Source organism: Lynx canadensis, chromosome B2 (genome assembly GCF_007474595.2).
Source record: "Lynx canadensis isolate LIC74 chromosome B2, mLynCan4.pri.v2, whole genome shotgun sequence".
Lineage (NCBI taxonomy): Eukaryota > Metazoa > Chordata > Mammalia > Carnivora > Felidae > Lynx > Lynx canadensis.
This window is the reverse complement of record NC_044307.1, coordinates 121,037,534-121,059,734: the sequence shown is the minus strand read 5'-3', so window position 1 is coordinate 121,059,734 and position 22,201 is coordinate 121,037,534. Positions and strand designations below refer to the sequence as shown.

Sequence of the window (22,201 nt, the reverse complement as noted above, 5' to 3'; positions counted from 1 at the left end):
CACTGAAAATATCTCTCAATAATCCACGTGTTGAGTTCTAGGAGATCACCTACCAGTTTTTAAGGTAATAGTTGCTACTAATCTTCTTTATACCACTTAAGTATTTAATCCTACCATGCTCCCATCCACTTCCTGATCTTGTGTGAACAAATGTACTTCCCTCCTATGTTACTAAAAAAGTGAATGCCATCAAAGAGGAGCACCTTAGAATATTTAAAACTACGGACATTCCCTAGCATTTTCAGGGGCAGAGGGTGCTTATCCTTCCCTCATCCCAACACTGTCTTCCTCTTCTGGCCTCCACTGAGCCCCATTATCCCTTCTGCACCAACTTGAGCCCACCGTGTCCTACTCTCCTGTCATCAACCATACACAAGCCTCCTCTTGTTTGAAAAAGGTGCTCCCTTCAATTACTGTTCTGTTTCTCTTTAAACACACAAGCTCTCTCTTACTTTCCCTTATCTGTGCTGAGCCTCTGAGATGTCTCTTCTTCCCACAACTCAAATGAGGCTGTATTCCAAAGGGCCACCAAAGACCTCCTAATCACCCGAGACAGCCTTTTTCTCAGTCACCATTCTGCTTGACCATTTGACATGTCAGACAGTGATGGCCCAATTCCTCCTGAAAGCTGTCTTGGTCTGTAGCTCTGAAGACGGTATTACCCCAATCTTCCTTCTGTTTCCCTGTCTCTTTTGACCCATTTTCTTCCTTCCACTTTGCAAACGTGGTATTCTCCCAGGTTTATCCTCATGCTTTTGCCCTTTTTCCAGACATCGTTTCTCCTTATAACAGCACCCCAAGGAAAATACTGTTTCGCTCTACAGAGCCAGCCTGGACATCTCCTCCGTGGCACAACAGAGCTTCACCAGTTGCTATCTGACATGTTGTCTACAGTTGTAAATTCAAACACATCTTTCGCTTTCCTTACATCGCTGACACCTGCTCCTCGACCGTCTTACTCGTACCCCCTACTTGAAGTTCCAGGATAATCTTTGCTCTTTTCTTCTCCACATCTACCAGTCACCCTTCCTCTTAGTATCTCTGTTTGGCTGGTTACCAAGCTCAGCGAAGCTTTCTTCTCAAGTTCTTTTCCTTGATTCTTTCCTTGATTTCTTTCCAGTGACACATCACGAGTTTGCACTGGGAGCTGGCCAAGTATGGCCTGCCACATGTTTATGTAAATAAGGCTTTATTAGAACACAGCCATGACCATTCGTGTATGCATCGTTTACGGCTACCCCCACACTCCACCGACAGAGGTAAGTAGTTGTACAGAGACTGGATGGCCAGAAGTCCCCAAATTATTTCCTGTCCTGCCTTTTGCAAAAAAAGTTTGCCTCCCTGTTTAGGCCCTTTTCAGCTCACCCACAAACTGCTTCCAGATCCTGCAAGCCATCTTCCATGCCCAGTTCCACACCTTCGCTGACCTTCCCACCATCTGGTTGATTTTCCCAAAACATCATTTAAAAAATACTAGTCTACTGCTCAAAAATTATGTCGCTTTCCATTATGTCCAAGATAAAAGTCCCAAAAGACAGGGTAGAATCGTCCACGTCTCTACACCTCATGTAGTGACAAGCATCAGGCTGGACATCAGGCAACATGTGAATCTCTAAGCTTGACCTCAGAGATCTTTTTTCAGTCTGCTCTCAGGATTTCTCAGTAGAGCTCCCACCACTCTCCACCTCCGTCCCCACAGAGTTGCCGATTCAGACATTCCAATGCATCCACTGTTTTGGGAAAGACCTTATTGTCTTATACTTTGCACTTCCGAATCTTCATTCCTGCAATTTGCCAGGCCAGGATAGGTCTTCTCGTGTCCGTAAGATTATATTGTCCTTTAAGACCCAGTTAACGCGTGACTTAGCCTATGGATAATTCCTCTTTTCACCTTTCTTAACCAGACTTGCCCTGATGATAGCATAGTACTTATTATTTTCCACTGTTAACTTGGCAAACTTGGCAATGTTATTTTGCTTTCTTGCCTAAATTCTATAGGACCATGTGTTTGCCTTTTTGTCCCAGTTCCCTCTAATTTAGTATAGCATATTACTGTGAATGTTCAGATAAACTTTCTCCAGTATTCTGCAGGGAACGAATACATAAGCAAGTGACTCACTGAAAGGAGACATAACAAAGATCAGCGGTTTTCGCTTCCACTCAGAAGACATTTGTCCACATCGATGGCCATTTTTGATTGTCACTGAAGAGAGAAAGTACGGGAGGGAAGTGGGTGCTACTGACATCTAGTGGGCAGATACCAGAAATGCTTCTACACATCATACACTGCACAAGGCAGTCCTCCCCCCCTCCCCAGTGCAAAGAACCATCTGGCCCAAAGTGTCAGTAATGCTGGAACTGAGAAACCCCGAGGTAGTTCAATTCTTTGCTAATTTTAGAATGTCTAGAAACCTCATATCTACAGACACAGCAATGAGAAAATAATAATTATTTGTTCACTGATTTCTAGACATTGATGGCTTTGTTATGTGGATAGAAAATGCAAAGAGGTGAATGATGTCTCAGTATCGATTCAGCTGTATGCTGGCTCTTTCTTCCTTGAGAGAGGTGAACCCAGTACCTAGTAATGCAGATATGATATGTGATTGTTGGAAAGTTTGGAAGCAAGCACATCAAAAGAAACGTCACTGGCTGTAGCAACGTACAGGTGTGGCATAACACAGGGTTTATAGGTATTATAACAGTAGGATCAAACAACCACCTTACGTAAACTGTCGTCTCCTTAACCTCTAGATATGGGCGCCCCAGAACTCAGTCCTCTTCATTGTCTCCATCTAGACTTACTCTCTTCGTGATCTCAACCAATACTTCTTTAAATGTCACACATCTCCTGAAGCCTTCCCAATTTATATTTCAAGTCCAATCTCCACTCCCGGATTCCAAATGGTTACATCGAACTGACTTCCTAACATTTCCACTCATATATCTAATACCGGGTAAAACTTAATATGTCTCTATGAACTCAGTTGCTTAATACTCTCCCAGAAATCTGTTCTCCGTGCAGTCTCAGCAATGCAACATCCTTCAATCTTAGGGTTCTGCCATCTTTACCTGAAGCCTCCCCTCCATTCTTCATGCTAGCAGAACATACAGACCAAAGAATCACACAGCAGCGTCTCACTGCCTCAACCTGGAAATGATACACAGATCACTTCCCTTTGCATTTCGTTCACCAAAACAAGCCAAATGGTCCTGTCTACATGTAAGGAGGTTAGAAAGTATGGTTCCCAATGCACCAGAAAAGAGGAGTATGAAACCAGATTGGGGAAGACACAGCAATGTCTCCATTATCACGTTTAAAACTGAGCTCTTAGTCTCCACTCTCCACCTGTTCCTTCTACGTCCACCCATCTCAGCAAATGCCAATGCCGTCCTTCCCGTTGCTCAGGACACAAACCTTGAAATCATCTTTGACTCCTTTCTCTCACAACCCCTATCCAACCCATCAGCGAGTCCTCTGTCTCCACCTTCAAGACATATCCTGAATCCAACCGTTTCACACCACCTTCCCACTGCTGTCTTGTCCATTTCACATCTGGACACCAACAACAACCCAACTGCTACCCTTGTCATCGTTCTGTCATTCTCAGGACAGCAGACGAGGTGATCTTTTAAAAGCTTAAGTCACGTCATGTCGTCCCTAAGCTCCAAACTTTCCAATTGCTTCACACAACACTTAGGTTAAAGCTCAAGTTCTTAAAATGGCCTAACCCCCCTACAAAATCTGTCCTCTCCACCTCACAATTCCATCCTGATTACCTCTTTATGTCCACCTTGTGTTCTCCACCAGTGCCATCAACACCGGCCTCCTTTCTATCCCTCAAACACACCAGGCATGCGGCCACCTCACAGTTTTCACAGTAGCTGTTTCCTCCAACTAAACTCACTTTCCCCAGATGCCCTAAGGCTTGCTCCTTCACCTCCTTCAAATCTTTGTGGAAATGCTATCTCCTCGGTAAGATTCTCCGACTTCCCTCCCAAAACTGCAACCATCCCTACCGACCTACCTTGCCCCCAGAACTTCCTCTCCCCCCACCTATTTTATTTGGTTTTCCTCCTTGCATTTATTATTATCCAACATACTATAGTTGTTTACTGTTTGTCTCCCCCAACTAGAATACAAACTCCATGGAATCGTAATATTTGCCCATTTTGTCCACCATGGGTTTCTTTTTTTTTTTAATTTTTTATTTTATTTTTGAGAGACAGAGAGAGACAGAGCACAAGTGTGGGAGGGGCAGAGAGAGAGGGAGACACAGAATCCAAAGCAGGCTCCAAGCTCTGAGCTGTCAGCACAGAGCTTTGTAAAGTGGGGCTCGAGCCCACAAACCTTGAGATCATGACCTGAGCCGAAGTTGAATGCTTAACTGACTGAGCCACCCAGGCACCCCACCCACTGCGGGTTTCTAATATCTAAAACCACGTTTCAAATACAGTTTTTCACAAATATTCACGGAATAAATTAGTTGCCACTGTCCAAAGCTCATTTTAAAATAACTTTAGAACTCAATGTAACATCTTACAATCTTATATTAAACTAAATCTTGTATTAAACTTATACTGGGGGGGGGAACGACAGGAATGGTATTATATTTATCTTTTAATCCTTAGTTTAGCAAAGGTCCTGACAGACAATGAGGAACCTGTAAATATTTCTTTAATCGAGTTTGTTGGATTATCATTCAATTTTCATACATACTGCTATCTTATGACTGTCTGCTCAAAATATTTAGTAAAGAAGGTTGTGCAGTGGATTAGTAACCATGGTAGAATAACTTCTATTTCTCACCAAGACCCCAGATATCTAAAATGTTTGCTTTTCATTCTAATAGGTTGAGATCAAGTTGAGTTTTAATGCATGTTCCAAGACATCAAATGTATCAAAGGGTCTTAAAACCATTTAAATTGATCAAAGCAGGTAAGATAATACCCTTAGCAGCATGGTTTCTGGAAGAAGACGGCACGAGCTCACATTCCACTAGCACAGAGTTCTAGCTGTCATGGCCTTGAATGAGATCTCTAAGTTCAGCTTCAGTATCTTCTTCTTTCAAAGAAGAGTCATGACAGAGTCTGACATTGAGGGTAGTTTAATGAGATGAGTCACATAAAGCACTATCAATGGACGCAAGCTCTTCTCATCAGCCAACATTGCCCATTCGCTGTATACCTTACAGCAAACGTGACATGACGTTCATTTTCCCATTTCTCAGAATTACTAAGGCCTGAAAGAAACAGATAACATTTCTATCACAAACAAGTGATTTTCATTCTAATTCATAAGACAGAATTATTGGACAATCTATATACCGTATGTAAGTTGCAAGTTCCGAGAAGAGACTTTAGGTACCTAAAGATGTCATAGCTCTTACCTGCATCTACAGTACCCAAACCCGGTGCTCAAAGCTGCTGACAACTATTCGGCCCAGGATCAGCAGGTGTGAGGCTCCACACCATTCCTCCTCCTAATTAAGTCCATGGCAGACTGCACTAAGTTGATAATGTTTCTCTTTCGTTGAGCCAGGAGGTACCTTTAGGTTCTTTCTCAACGGCGACTACTACTAACCAACTGATCACAGGTGACAGAAGAAAAGCCTAATATTTCCTCTCCAGATCACATGGCAAATGATATGCAATCACAATCCATACTCTGTATGATATGGGGCTCTCCCTCTATAGACAAGTGTATTCTCAAATTTGTGGGAAGGTTTTAATAAAATTAAATTATAATCTTAGAAGGTTTTATAGATAATTCATGGAATCTTCTTTTGAATCCTTATCAACTCATGTGAAGATACAGAAATTCAAAGTTAGAAAATTGTTCAAAATGAAACAGTAAGCCTTAGCAACTAATACAAATTAAAAATCAAATTTACTGGGGCGCCTGGGCGGCTCAGTCTGTTAAGCCTCAACTCTTCACTTTTGGCTTGTGTCATGATCCCAAGGTCATGAGATTGAGCCCTACCTAAGGGCTCAGGCAAGAGCATGGAGCCTGCTTGGGATTCTCTTTCTCTCTCTCTCTCTCTCTCTCTCTCTCTCTCTCTCTCTCTCATTATCTGTCTCTGCCCCTCCACTGCTCATTTCTCTCTCTCTCAAAATAAATAAACAAACTTTTTAAAAAATCAAATTTACTGTATCTACTTTTCAGGTACTCTATTATATAATTGCAAAGTAAAGATGTAATTGGCAATTGGGAGTTACAACACTTTTGAAAGGAATTCAACTTTAAGCATAAGTCCATTGAACTCTCAAATATATGGTCCAGTTGGTTGGTGGAAAAAAATACATGTTGTGAACATGATTCCTTTGCCTAGTTTAAAGGCCAAGTTCTTGCTAATGGATTTGCAGCCTCAAAAGTAATTTGATTTTGGTTAGATCAGAATAAAATACATTGCATGCAAGCTGCTGAAATTGATTTAGGGCACCTAAGAAAAAAGCAATCAGGGGCGCCTGGGTGGCGCAGTCGGTTAAGCGTCCGACTTCAGCCAGGTCACGATCTCGCAGTCCGTGAGTTCGAGCCCCGCGTCGGGCTCTGGGCTGATGGCTCGGAGCCTGGAGCCTGTTTCCGATTCTGTGTCTCCCTCTCTCTCTGCCCCTCCCCCGTTCATGCTCTGTCTCTCTCTGTCCCAAAAATAAATAAACGTTGAAAAAAAAAAAAATTAAAAAAAAAAAAATAAAGAAAAAAGCAATCAAATGATGGGATTCCAGGATTTTGACAATGTCAGGTTATCAAAAATGAAAAAATGATTTAAACTGAAATTAACAAAAATAAGTATTTTACAGCATGGGGCTAAAACACTGACAGAAATTGGTGACAGTGAAGCTCTACATCTAAAGGGTAATTTGGATGATCTATTCAATTCCATGTAACAACTAGAAACCTGTCCAAAAGACTCCTAAAACAGCACAGGTTTTAAAGCTGGGCTAGTGGCTATAATCAAAATGATCCAGAGAATTTCTAAGAACTAAGAGCTGAGGAATAATCCAAAGGGAGATTATTTGGTATTCTAAGGGAGAAACACTGGCACAGAAAAGAGATTAATTTATTTAACTAACTCTAGAATTTTAATTCACTCTATTAACAGGTTTGATGCAAAAAAATAAATACTGTTACTAGCTACAAATATATATAAACTTCTAAAAATATTGCTGCAATGTTTGTTTATAATATGGATCCAAAGGACGTGAATCTAGACCTCACTAACCAATATATTTCATCAATAATACAAGTTAAGTGATTCACTAACAATGTTGACACATGTAGGAATATTCAGGCCTTTAATGTCTAATATTAGGGAATGCTACCCTATAGTAAACTGTAACTTCCTCATTCTCCCTCAATTTACTTAGCAGCTATGAATGTTTTACGGCATAACAGACAGTACTTAAAATTCACAAGCAGTATTTTTTTTCAAAACTCCTAGCTTGACGATGAATTTAGGCCATACTCCCTCTCACTTTGACGTGAATGACTCAGATGAGAAAAAAAAAAATCTATGGGAACATTCACTACCGAAACAGGACTTCAAAATATCTCAAAATATAAGGGTACTATAGAAATTAGAAAAACAGTAAATACTGCTCAGCCTTTATTTGAATACAGGGAATATAACATATTCCACAATACCAAAGAAACTTCTGATAATCAGTATAGGTACCGTTACATATAATCTAGATTCATATTTCTTTCTGTTAATAAGAACAACATTTAGTTTAAAACTTTAGTAAGCTATAACTGTATGTGAAACTGCTTCTAAATAATTATGAAGTTCTAATATAGAATTTCAGACAAACATGAAAACTAAACCTTACTTTAACTGCTGACCTCTTAAAATTCCCTAGACCCTCTCAGCCACACTGCAAAATAAAATCCAGATATAATGCAAAAAAAAAAATTTATTTAAGAACCAAAAACTCTGTTTTGATTACATGCTGTTAAAAGAGTATTATATGTTATGTGCAATTTTTTAAAAATGTAAGTGGAACATGAATTCGTGAGTCAGTAATCCGTTCTGAGAATAATATTTTGGTTTCTAAAATTCACCAGGCTACTCAGTAACATACCTTAGTAAGTAACAGTATATATAAGCTTTTGAAGAAAACATTCATTAAATGTCAGCAAGAATTGTGCTAAGAGGTAAGGCTACAAGATGAACAAGATGCGCTATTACGCTTAAGTAGTTTATAATCCAGTAGAAAGGTAAATAAACAGATAAGATTTCAGTTCTGTGGGGTAAGTCCTGGGATAGAGGTAAATGCCACTGGCAGCACATGGTGGAGGCCCCTGACCCAGCATGGCTGGCGGCCTGGGGAAGAAAGGCAATCTGAGAGCTTGCTCAGAGGGAGGGAGACCCAGAGTGAGTGTTCCAGATTTACAAATAACCCGGGTGCGTTGCAAAGGCACAGAAACCTCAGAGAACCTGCAAGATGCAGGGAACTGAAAGAAGTCAGAAGTCGTGCAGGAGAGATACGGGTGAGCAACTGAGCCTGTGTGCTTTACTGCACACTTGAAACTCTCTCCCGAGGGCAAGAAAGGGCCTGTGACCGGTACGAAGCGGAACAGAGACATGACCCACTTTGTATCTTAGAAAGACCACTCTAGAAACAACTTAAAGCAGAAAAAGGCAGTCAAGAGATGAAATTGAGACCCAAAATAGGAGCTGGAGCAGAGAAAACAGCTTTAGGGGTTTTAAAAATTAAGAATAGACAGGAGTTTGGGGGCGCCTGGGTGGCTCAGTCGGGTAAGCGTCCGACTTCGGCTCAGGTCATGATCTCGCGGTTCCTAAGTTCGAGCCCCGCGTCGGGCTCTGTGCTGATGGCTCAGAGCCTGGAGCCTGCTTCGAATTCTGTGTCTCCCCCTCTCTCTGCCCCTCCCCCACTCATGCTCTGTCTCTCTCAAATATAGATAAACAATAAAATATTTAAAAAAAAATAGGAGTTTGAATGGGGATGAAGGAAAAAAGCACGACTAGCTGCTTTTTGACTTAATCTACTCTGTAGCTGAGGGTGCCATCCACGGAGGCCATGGAAAGTACTGGAACAGAGGAGAAAGGGAGAAAACTGGGAGAAGGGAGTTTGTGAGTTTAGTTCATATGCTGAGTTTGTAAACTATGAACTTCCAGGCAGGGATATCTGCCAGAAGGTAACTAGATATGCAAGAACCATCCCATACCCTTTAAAGATCATCTGAATATGTCAGGTAATTGTAAGAACAGCTAAGGTTGACCAAGTTTCTACTCTAAGCCGGGCATATGCCAAACCTTTCATGTAACTTCTTTCTTTCTTTTTTTTTTTTTACATTTTTTTATTTTTTTTATTTTTGAGAAACAGAGTGAGACAAAGCAGGAGTGGGAGCAGAGAAGGGGGAGGGGTGGAGAGAGGAGACACAAAATCCCAAGCAGGCTCCAGGCTCTGAGCCATCAGCACAGAGCCTGATGTGGGGCTCGAACCCACAAACTGTGAGATCGTGACCTGAGCCCAAGTCGGACGCTCAACTGACTGAGCCACCCAGGCGTCCCTCATATAACTTTTTATCATCCTCCCTACTCTACAGATGAGGAAGAGTTTAATTGCCTAATGGTTACAAAGTATTTAACTGTCATGGATTTCTGATTTTAAGCTCAAGTCCCTACCCACTATATGATGCTGTATCATGCAAAATCCATGACAGATTTTAAGACCAGATAAAGGTGGGTTCAATTCTAATCTCTGCTACTTACCAGCTGTGTGACCTTGATACTCTCCAAGCCTTAGTTTCCTTATCTGTAAAATGGTGACCATAACAATTACATGGTAAGAAGATGGTAAGGATTGGAGAGAGCATACAGAAAATGCTAGATTCAGTCTATATGTACAATAACTAGCACCCACTTGTTAGATCTATGCCCAAAGAAAGAAGTTTTCTATGATCTGAGCAAATTCCCTTTCATCTTATTATGAACTTTCTTTTAATTGTACCCTATTTGAGCTTTATCTTAGTAAATATGAAGTATTATTTTTCAAAATATTTACAACCTTAATATACTCTGTAAAATTTAATGTCACTTAAAAATTTCACTCAAATAGAAATCATTTCAATGCAAAGGGGTTGAACCAGGTTTTGTTTGTTTGTTTTGTTTTGTTTGCCATTTTGATAGTGATGAATGTCAAAATAAGAAAACCCCAAAGCCATAAGGCATGTTGATGTTCTGGAAAGAGCTTTGGACTTGGAGTCAGAAGACCTGTGTGAAGTCCCAACTCTGACGTTTACTAGCCATGGCATTACGGGCAAGTCGTTTCACAGTCCCAAGAGTTCCTTTGCACATGTACAAGATGAGATGCACAGATTGGCCTAGATGTTCTTCTAAGTCTGAGGAACCTGAAGAAAAAAGGCTTTGGGATGTTTACAAAATCGACGCCATTAAAAGTCATTAACACTTGACACAAACTTCAAGCTTCCGGTGTTTTAAACCAGAAGTGGCCTATCTCCACTTCGATGGCCTATCAAACCACTCCACGCATCAGGAGCTTCCAATTTGACTTTGACCAGACCTACGATAACCCTCAGGTGGCGAGTTCAAAGTGAGACGTGGGGATACGGAAGTGGGGAGGGGTGGGGGGGGGCATTCTTTCCTTCTCTCAAAGTCTCCTCCGTCCTCACCACAAATTCGGCGGCTGAGTTTGAGCTGAGAGGCCAGGAGGCCACACTAGATTTCTGCTTTTCAAACCTGGCTCCACATCAGCAACACTAGGAACTTAAAAAACAAAAAAACAAAAAACAAAAAACAACAAAAAACACTTTGTGTTAATGCTGAGCTCCACAACTCTGAAACAACACTGGAGGATACTACGTATGATTTACAAATGCCAGGTTTCTCTTTGTAAAAGTGGTACAAAGCATCTTGTGTAATAACCTCATTCGAATGGTACACATTAAAACATATCCCTTTAACCTCTGCAACCCTGAAAAACAACACTCATTCTTGAGGATACACGCACAACGAGATCAACCTCCCCAGTCTGCAGGCACTCCACCTTCGTTAGCTCTGAAAGTTCGATGTCCGGGGCAACCCCAGGGTCTCTGGGAAACAGGGATGGTTGGTCAATATCTCTCTCTCTCTTTCTCTCTCTCTCTCTCTCTCTCTCTCTCACACACACACACACACACACACACACACACACACACTTTTAAGTAACCTTCAGTGTGTGAGAACAAAGTATAGATCAGCAGTGGCCCTCTCATGAAGCAGCACCACTAAAATGACATCATTATTCACTCAGGGACCTATATGGTGTCACTCACAGCCCTCTGACACCACTGGGATCCATTAAACATGCAACAGTGTGGGTGTCACCATCATGCTACCATCCATTTTGTTAGCGTCCACACTACGATAACCAGCATTTACAAAAAATAACTACTTAGACGCACCTGCTGCCTAATTGCTATTTGTCTCGTCAGGCAATTTCTGAAAGAACAGCATCTCTACCGTTTGACAGATTTTTTTTTTTATCCTTTCTTGGTTTCGTATTTTTTCTGTTCCATTTTTCCTATAACGATGCCATGTGACGTTAAATAATACGATAATATATAATGAAATTAGACAATGGTCTTGTCCGTTTGTCAACTGAAGACTTCATTATCTTTTCTTTTCAGTGAATTACTTGAAAAAACAAATGAACTTGCAACGGCCTGTACACAACCAGAACATATATTCCCCTGTAACTCAAAACCGAGCTCATCATAGTCTCACATTTTCTAGAACCACATTCTTATACACAAACACACTGTCTTCTGTTGCCTCGATTAGACTCTCAGGCCAAGTCGTGACCGTACGAGCTACTGAAATACAGCATCAATCTGCGTAACAGACTGACGTGCCTAGCTGTCTGTGGGAAACACAGTTAGCAGCAGTGGGAGAGTGGGAGGGAAGACTTCCCACTGACTTCACTTCCACACGCTAAGGCACTAATGCCATGGAGACGCTAGTAAGGAGTTAGGAGCAAAGGCCACATCAACCCCTTGAGAAATCAGACTCTTACAACGACTGCCACCCATCTTGCACATTCTTCCTTCTGCCAAGAACTTAGCAAAATAAGGAGGCCATGAAAGCACACGAGGGCTGTCGCTGCCATCCTTGAAATGGACAATAGGGATGCCGGGAATATACTGTGTCCTGTTATACTTCTGACATTCAATAATATATGCGCTCTGTAAGCACATTTGGAATAAAACCTAACAAAGGAGGTGTGTAAAATTACGGATTGTCAAAAACGCTTAGCATGATTTAAATGCCCTAGTCTTTCTCCTACGGGCTTTGCAAGCAGACAATCAAGGGAGACCTCAAAATGTGACATCGTTAAGCAGGAACAGCATACATTTCCAAAAGTCTGTTTTATGGTCTTGGAAGAGAATTCAAAATTCAACTAAAACATACATATTTAACAAAACTCCTGCTTTTTACAACAAATTCCTTTTAGCAGGGTTTTGAGCAGTCTTACCACAACTTGTTTCAGCAAACTTGAGACTGAATTGAGACTTACTGATTGCTCATTTAAGTCCTGGGATTCTTCCATGTGGTTTTCTCACGTCTCCGGCCACCCCCAAACAGAAGCAGCGTCCTTCAGTTAAAACTGGACTATCTGAAACAGAAAGATGGAAACGAAGGGGGGAAATGGAAAAGTTATCTTTTTTATTTACTTGTAAAATCACCAAAACACACTATGATTTACATGATAATCTGTAGAAGCATCATTTTCAAAGAACAAAACTCATTATGGATATCTCCATATCTTATAGACTTGATGCTCTTGAAAAATCACATCATGGCAACATTGGAATATGTGAACAGCTACTCAGGAATACTGTAGATAAACAAAAACATCTAAGGACAACTTTGGAGACACGGTCTGTAAAAAAGACTTAGCATACTATTTTACTGAGAGAGATATGTCATCAAGCAATTGGCAGATGACAAATTAATAGTCTGCGTTGATCATTCACTTTCTAAAGCACGTGAACTGAGAAAGTACAGTCTGTATCTTAATACGGCAGCTTTCTCTCACAGGACAGTTTATCTGGATTACCAAATGATCTTTATTCAGTTTTAAAGAACAGAATGTTATAACATACAAGCTCAATTTATTTATTTATTTATTTGTTTATTGAGAGAGAGAGAGCGCACACGCACAGGCAGGGGAGAGGGACAGGGAAAGAGAGAATCTTAAGCAGGCTCCACACCCAGAACAGCATGCGTAATTTCAAAAAGAGAATGAAAATGTTATTATTACTTAAAGAAGATATTACAAATATATACGGAAGGACAATCCATCAACAAACTAAACTGAGGCAATCAGTTACTTATTCAAAGAAAAGGTTCATCTTTACTCCATACCCCGTATTTAAATTTTTCCAGGCAAAGTGGAGTGTATAAAAGCTCTAAGAAAAATAGGGATAATGTCTTTTAATTCTCTGATGGAGAAGGATTTTGCAACAGAAACAGTGGAATTATAAAACAAAAAAGCCAAATGACCTCTTGAATCTGCTCACACAAACCTCCCCCCAAAAAGATCAAAATGAAAAAGATGCATGAAAATATAAAAAGAAATATCTGCACAAATATTGAACACACTAGGCTAATGTCCTTAACATAGAAAAAGCTCTTACAAACAGAAATGTACACACACCTCTAAAGAAAAATGGTTACACAAAACAATGTTCAACACACTAACAAAGAAAATGCAATTTAAAAGAGCAGTGAGACATTTGTGGCCCTTCAAATCCTAATTTTAAAAATAAAAATAATACGGAGTTAAAATCCAGTTTACATGGGGGTCCCTGGGTGGCACATGTCCGACTTCTGATTTGGGCTCAGGTCGTGATCTCACGGATGGTGAGAGGGAGCCTTTCGTATCTCTCTCTCCCTCTCTCTCTTTGGCATAAATAAACAAACTCATTAATGAATGAATGAATGTATTTACTTTTGAAAGGATTCATGTAAATAAAGGCATAAATTAGATATAAATTATTAAACTCACACTTCAAGGAATATTTAGTGAAGTCGAAATTCTCTGAAGATGTAATTTAAATGGAAGATAAGTATTCCAGTAAGTATTCCCCAGAAACAATATTCTCCCCATTCAGTTTATTGAAATTCAACATTTGCAGGTGTTTTGCTCAGTTTTACATTTATCCATTCACACTTTCCCTACTACAATCAGGTAGACGTGGTTTTATTAATTTTTTAAAGTTTATTTATTTATTTTGAGAGGGAGAACGAGGTGGGGGGAGAGGCAGAGGGAGAGAGAGAATCCCAAGCAGGCTCCGCACCATTGGCATGGAGCCCCACTCAGGGTTCGATCCCACGCACCGTGAGATCGTGACCTGAGCTGAAATCCAGAGTCGGATGGTCAACCCACTAAGCCTCACAGGTGCCCCTAGACATGACTTTAATTTGTTTCCTGTGTTGTGTTTTCTACAACAAACCTGTTACTTTTCCTTATTAGAATACAAGACGTTAAATGACAAAGGACATTTACAACGTACATTGTAAATTGTTTTATGCATATACGAACGCAGCGATACAGATTACAGATGTTTTTCAATCCTAAGAGTTAAAAGTCATAAAATGGTAACGTAACTTGTACGTAGGTGACAGTCTCTGCAAGACAATGATTAAATACACTTCAAAACCAGAAACGTGTCACTTTAAAGAACAGCCCAATTTTAAAGCATATACGAGATGGGAAGACCAGGGGTTAAGTCCTAAGCACGTTGAAAGGTGTGTGAACTCAGGAAGATAAGCGGGCGGGGAGTTCAAAACTGCAGATGTTATCTTTTTGGGTCGGGAGTGGGCCTGAGAGATGGTGCCTGGAAAACCCCCTTACCTCACACCTCCTCCCTCTTTCTTCTCCCCCTCCCCCTGTCTTCTTACGAACTGGTTCCTCCCGTCTAATCTGGGTTTTTCATCCTCGTCCCGGATACTTACTGACCTCTTGCTTGCTCCTCCTATCCTCCAAGACCTCCATCCCCATCCCTGGCCCTATGTACTCTCCCCACCCCCCACCCATCACCAAGACCACTCGGCTCACGCTTCCCTTGGATATGGGCGTACCACAGTAAGCGCGGGCCCCTAGTCCAACTGCTGCCCGCTTTGCGAGCCCTTCTTCCACCCTCCCAGGGGGAAATGCGGCAGACCATCTCTTTAGAGGCATTTTCTCCTCACTCCCTGGATAACCCAATAGCCAAGTACTCCTCAGGGCTGCTGTAAAATTAAAAAAAAAAAAAAAAAAGTACCACCAAATGGGTGACTCTGACCAGTAGGAATTTATTCTCCCATAGTTCTGACGGCAAGAAGTCCTAAACTGAGGTGCTGGCAGGCCCAAGGATCAATCCTTGTCTCTTCCTAGTTTCTGCTGTTGCGGACGATCCCTGGCGTCCCTTGGCTTGTAGATGCATCGTTCCAATCTCTGCTTCCATGGTCAACAGTATCTCCCTGCCTGCTTCTGTATGTGTGCCTCTGTGTCCAAATTTCCCTATTCCTCTAAGTACACCAGTCACTGGATTAGAACGCACCCTAATCCGGTAAAACCTCATCTTGACTTGATTTCCTCTGCTTGCATGTAAGGTCACGTTCACAGGTAAGGGGGTTAGAATTTGAACATATCTCTTAGGGGACCCAATTCAACCCACAACACACGTACAGTTGCCACACTAAAATGATTTTTAAGATGTTATCAAGGTTTAAATGTCGTATTTCCAGAAAGGACACCTAACAATTAAATTAAGGATATTAAGGGTGCCTGGGTGGCCCAGTCGGTTGAGCGTCTGACTTCGGGTCGGGTCAGGATCTGACCTGGTTTGTGGGTTCAAGCCCTGTGTCGTGCTGACAGCTCAGAGCCTGGAGCCTGCTTCAGATTCTGTCTCTCTCTCTCTCTCTCTCTCTGTCCCTCCCCTGCTAGCATTCTTTCCCTGTCTCTCAAAAATGCATAAACACTACAAAAATTAAAAAATAAATAAAAATAAAAATAAATTAAGGATATTGATCATTAGGAAACAAGTAATCATCTTCTGGAAAGACCACCATCTCAGGGCACTGGTAATAACTCAGGTGAAATTAAAAATTAAGATTTCAGAAAAGATGTTGGAACATAAGAGAGAATTAAGCAAAAACTAGCCTTTTTTTTGTTAACCGCCCACTGAGAATTGATTTAACATTCCAGTTGGGAAGCTATTTGCATTAACGTTCCATGTTACAATGTAATACTTTGCTTTATGTTTCCTTAAAATTGAGATTGTTACTTAGTTTAACTTCTTTATGGTAACATGAATTTCTTTTTTTGCCAAACACACTAAGGTACTAAAATATTATGAGCCCACTGATTTTATATTATGGAACCAAGTAAAACTACCTAGGCTAATTGCGGACACAGTATTATTTTACATCATAATTTAGCAACGGTGGTTATGCTAAATCTTTTAACATTTCGTTTTCACAAATATGTAAGAAAAAGACAAGAACACTCTTTAACTCAAGTAAGAGAAGTGTTACCTCATAATAAAGATATAAAATTAAGGAATAACAATAACCTCTTGCTGTTTTATGAGGCAATAATCTAGGTCCCAGCTCTATTTCAAGGCCATTGCCCCAGAAAAGGTGAATTTAAAACAGGAATAATAGCAACCCCACCCATTCCATGTGAAATTATTTCTCCTGCAGTTAGCTTCTCAATACACAGAAAAATGGATGATATCCTTTGCTTCAACTCTGCTCTAGAAGTGGGCTATAAACTCTTGAGTCTTGGAACATTAGAATCAAAAAACAAAAAAAACACCAATTCTTCCAATTTAGATATTCATATGTAAGGTTTTACAACAATTCTCAGAAATGGAACACAGTCCTGAGGGCTGGTCCCAGTGGTGGTGACAGCAAAGAGAAGACGTTGAGAGACTTCTGAGAAGTTTGTAGAGTTTGTGGGATGCAGCCCTCACCTTCTAGACTGATATTTCCAGTCAAACCTTCAGTAAAAACTAGGTTGTCCACGCAAGCTTTACTCTGGCTGAGTAAACGTGAACGTGAAGGGGGTGGCCTTCAGTGCCAGGGCTGGCACGGGTTGAGGACAGAGCTGCACATGGGAACAGTACCCCTCTGGATTATGTACCCACAAGACACAGCCTGCTACCAGCCATGAAAGCCAGACCTGGGCTTTGTCACTGACTCCTTGGCGACTCCTCGCCAGTCCCTAAGCTACCCAGTGCTATCAATACCCACTGGGGTTCACTGAAATAGCTCCATGTTTCTCTCCTTGATGCTGCTACAGTAGTTCAAGCCATCAATGGCTCTTGGCCAGATGGGACCAAGAGCATCTTAAGGGTCACCTATCCTCCAGAGCTGCTCCTTTGAGGGAGTTTTCTTTTCACTTTAAAGTAGGGATCTAGGGGTGCCTGGGTGGCTCAGTAGGTTGAGAGTCCGACTCTTGGTTTCGGCTCAGGTCACGATCTCATGGTTTGTGGGTTCGCCCGCGTCGGGCTCTGCGCTGACGCTCGGGAGCCTGCTTTAATTCTCCCTCTCTCCTGTCTCTGCCCCTCCCCCCCCATTCTCTCTCTCTCTCTCTCTCTCTCTCTCTCAAAAATAAATAAATGTAAAAAAATTTTTTAATAAGGTAGGGATCTAAATGGGTTCTCCTTTATTTTTAAGTTTATTTATTTATTGGGGGGGGAGGGGCAGAAAGGGAGGGAGAGAGAGAATCCCTGATGTGAGACTCGATCCCACAAACCCATGAGATAATAACCTGAACTAAAACCAAGAGTTGGACGCTTAACCAACTGAGCCACCCAAGTGCCCCCTAAAAGGATTCTCTTTAAAAAAAAAAACAACTCAGAGCTGTACCCTATCTTTAAGATAAACCAGAAATTCTTTAATCAATTTACTTGAAGCTATGGCAGGCAGTACCTGACAGAATCCTACGAAGGATAACCACTTGTCAGTTGGTTTTGTTCCCCAGGGCCACTGGTGTCCCGGGGGGGGGGGTTCCTGAGGGAGAACCCCACTGTCCTTCTCCCCCAGCCTGCATGCCACTGTGCTCACCATTCCCTTACCCCTATCACTACCAACACATCCATCGCAGTGCCCTGCAGCCAAGGGCTGGGAACTGTAGCAGGAGTCTCCTGGGACGGTGTGTCTCCTGGGACAGTACAGGCTCTGCCCCAGTGCAGAGAAAACAGAAGTGGGGAAAAGACTACAAGCCCCACCCATGCTCCAAATGCCTAATATAGCCTTAGGAAAAGATGTAAGATGACGGGGCTGCCCAAACTTTGGTCCCAGCCCCTGTGCAGACCCTGAATGCAGAGGGAGGTACGTGGACAGTCCTACCCATGACCACTGACAAGGCCGCCTTTAAAGTCAGGTGGGGGGGGCTCTGAAGAGTCTATGCACATGTGCAGAATTTCCTGGGCCAGGGGAGGGTATCCTTCCATTCCATTCTATCATTCAGAACGGCTAAGCTACTGTTTGACCTTCAGATTTTCAAAGGACAAGTATATTTTCGGAAACATGTAGAAAATTACACCTTGTTTACGTGGGGGGGGGGGCAACATAAATATACGATATGCAGCTATTTTGCTGATCCCCATTCAACATTCAGCACGTGACCCGTTCGATTCCACAGTTCTTTCCCACTCACACCAAATTACTTCTATCTAACACATATCACAATGCCTTCCTGTTGTTTGGGGTGTGAGTCTGGCAGAGCACCAGGCTAGTCCTCCTGCGGTGGCAACATTTCTAGGATATAAAACTTGGGCACCCGTTACAGACATGTGGATCAACCTGGTCGGCTCGAGAGAGACAGAAGGGAAGTGACCCAGAAAGAGTGGCAAAAGAGAGGATGGCAAGAAAGTCCTGGCAGAATTGAAGGACCTGGGTCTCATTACTCTTGACGTCTCAGCTGTTTCTATGCCCCTTCCTGCTGGGTGGCTGCTCAGTTCTTCCTTGGACTCCATGATCTATCTTCATAATCTTCAATTAAGTTCCCTCCTTTAATGAGCATCTTGCCTAACATAAAAGTGCAACTGTCTAGGAAGTCTAACAATGTATGTTAATTAGCATTACATTACCGAGATATTATAGCTGGAATCCGACGGTTAAGAAGGGCATTGCTTTCACATCCCAGGTACCAAGTTACCTACACTGGCCTGCAAATTTCACGAATGGGTCTGTGAAGCTGGACAAGCACTGGCTGTTTTCAACAGCCGAGGCAGCGCGCCAGAGGGAAGCTCACAGCACAAAGAACACCTAGCTCCAATTCTACAGCCAACTGATCAGAGTGGACGTGGGCATTCTTTGACCGTGCATGTGACTCTCTTCCCTGCTTGTACAAAAGGAAAACAGCAAAGGTGTCCAAGAAACAGATCCGGGTGAACAGTAAGGCTCAGTCTGCCGAGCTGCTATCTCCTTAAATGAAGCCAAACCAGATGCCGAGCTATTCTGAACTGTTTACAGAGCGTGGACTTTGCAAAACAGTCCATTAAACACAAAGTGATTAATAATGATGGGGTTAATTTCTCATGCTAAAATTATAACCAGTTAGTTCAATGTCATGATAATCGCTTGGGTCACGAGGGATAGGGTAATTTTTTTTTTTTTTTGGCAATGATCTTCCTGGAGTTATAAATTACGATCGCTTGATTTTAGATAAGCAGGGCCAGCCAAGTTTGTCTGCGTTGTTTTGTGTTTGTTAATTGTGGATGGTTGGCTGCTTATCCTAGAAAACACAGACCTAGTTATAACCAGACGGTCCCAGAGAAACTTCTGAAAGAACTCTGCGCTTGAGCAACTTCTGTTACCCTACAGACCCTCAAGCAGATGCTGCAAGTTCATGTACTGCTTCTGTTGTTCCTCCCCAGCAAACTTCACAATGGCTCTGCTGGGCACTGTGTGTACCATAACACTTCATCGAGCTCTGGCTGTCCTGCAGCCTCGCAGGAAAACTATCTGAGTCCCTTCTTATAAATAATCTGCTTCCCTCAGCCATAAACCTCTCTTCCACACCTGGGAACCTTTTTTCATAGGGAATATATTGGGGCGCCTGGGTGGCTCAGTTCGTTAAGGGTCCGACTTCGGCTCAGGTCATGATCTCATGGTCTGTGGGTTCGAGCCCCGCGTCGGGCTCTGTGCTGACAGCTCAGAGCCTGGAGCCGGCTTCGGATTCTGTGTCTCCTCCTCTCTCTGCCCCTCCCCTGCTCATGCTCTGTCTCTCTGTCTCTCAATAATAAATAAACGTTAAAAAAATTAGAGAAAAAGAATATACTGACCCTATGTATTACTTAACACATACCTGATGACTTTATGCCCCTCCTGAGGAAAATTTGGTACACCTTGAAAGGATTTAAAAATACATCTCCTAAATTTAGTATTCACCTCTTGACACCCTAGAGGTATAAATGCTAGAGGGAATATAAACTTACTGATTACAAGTAAAGACTTCTGGAATACAACAGTTCTCTTTACGTGAGTCCCTGTGTTACCACTGGATAATGGTATGGCCTTGGGATAGTTAATTAATGCCTCTATTATTCTCTTCATACATAAAATACGGACAATAGTAATACCTGTATTGTATTTTGTTGGGATTAAATGAAATCCTGTATTTCAAAAATGCAAGCCATTTGATTACTCAAGACAGAGTGGAAGCAAATCTCTGCTTTTTCATTTTGCTCTCTATATAATGAATTAAAATATTTTAATATTTTTACTTTAAAGTGAAGTATTATATATGCAATTTCCTATGGAAATGTAATGATTTTTATCTCATCTCTAAGAATATTATATTAATTAGTGATCTCCAGAAGCTACATTAACTATCTATGTTTAGATAGCAGCCAAAAGTCACCAGTCTTTGAGCAACTCTCTGAACTTACATAAGTTTGCAAAAATGAACAATATCTTAATTACATTATTGCCATTACCGTTTACCCCTTTTTAGTTTGCCATTCTACATAACATCAAAGTTGGGACTGGTTTCTTTAGTGTTGAGAGACTGATGCTGTCAGGAGAAGAATTATAGATGGGTATGTGAAAGAGAAAAGAAAACATTTCCAGAGAAGAAGTTTTGAACTGGTAAAAGCAGGAGTGAGGAGCTAAATGTCAGTGGATAAATACAGTGGGTTTTGACTATATTTTGATACAGTCATGATGCAAACGAAGGAAGACATCGGTCATAAAACTGCAACCACACATCTACTTTGGATTTTTGAAAAACAAGATGAACAGTCACCAGAATTAAGGGGCCGCTTGAAGCCGTTGCACTGATCTAGGTAAGAAGTCAAGGGAACCCGAACTGATGTGGCAGCTGGTAGACACATGGAGAAAAGGCAGACATGCATGATAATAATAAAGACAAATCAATAGGACATTGAAAATATGTGACTATAACTCCTAAGGCAAATATGACTTCCAGGTGTCACACCCATGATTCTTGAAAAATGTTCCATGTGGAAAGTTGAGAGGAAAAGATATTCTTTGCGTATTATTGCGTTTGTTGTCATTATCTTCGTTTATAGAGATGGGCAGGAAACAAGAGCAAGAGGCAGTGTATAAAAAGAAAGTCTGAAAACTCTGTCCCTTTCATTGAAAGAGGGCTAGGAAACTCAGCCCGCCATCTGACTCAGCAAGGAAGCTTGTCATATGATGGAGCCTTTGGGAAGAGAGTAAAAGAAAGTAATTACTTGAGATAAATCAAAACCTCAGTCTTGCTCAAATGTAAATTCTGAACTGTTACTGTATCTCTGGTATGGAAACCTCAAACCAAAAAACTACAAGCAGGACTGATCCAGAGGCTTGAAATCCCTAGACTCCAGGGGAAGTAAATGCAAAATTAGCTCCTGGGGCAGAAAAGATTCTGAGAGAGAAATTCATCAAAAATGATAAGCTACGTAAGGAAACAAAACACCGTAGAGACAGACAGAAACGTAACAACAGGGAAACTGGGACCCAAAATCTGAGATTACAGGACAACCTGAAAAATGTCAGTATGCTTAAACCAAAGAAATAGAAGGAACAGAAACCAAATTAAAGGAACCTCACACTGCGAAAGATAAATACACAAATTTGGGTAAAAAAAAAAAAAAACATAAAAAGTGTTTTTGAAGTATATGCACTGAAATCTCCAGAAAGAAATGAATGAATTAAAAATCAAATTATATTTA

General features: G+C 41.4%; 1 protein-coding gene across 1 annotated transcript in view; it reads right to left on the bottom strand.

Annotated features, from left to right (window-relative positions):
* EYA4 (EYA transcriptional coactivator and phosphatase 4) overlaps positions 1-22,201 on the bottom strand; it is a 236,287-nt gene that overhangs the window by 195,092 nt on the left and 18,994 nt on the right. Inside the window, exon 2 of the mRNA XM_030317113.1 lies at positions 12,541-12,639. Within this exon, the coding sequence (XP_030172973.1) occupies positions 12,541-12,573 (33 nt within the window). The 5' untranslated portion in view covers positions 12,574-12,639. The remainder of the gene's footprint in view (positions 1-12,540; positions 12,640-22,201) is intronic.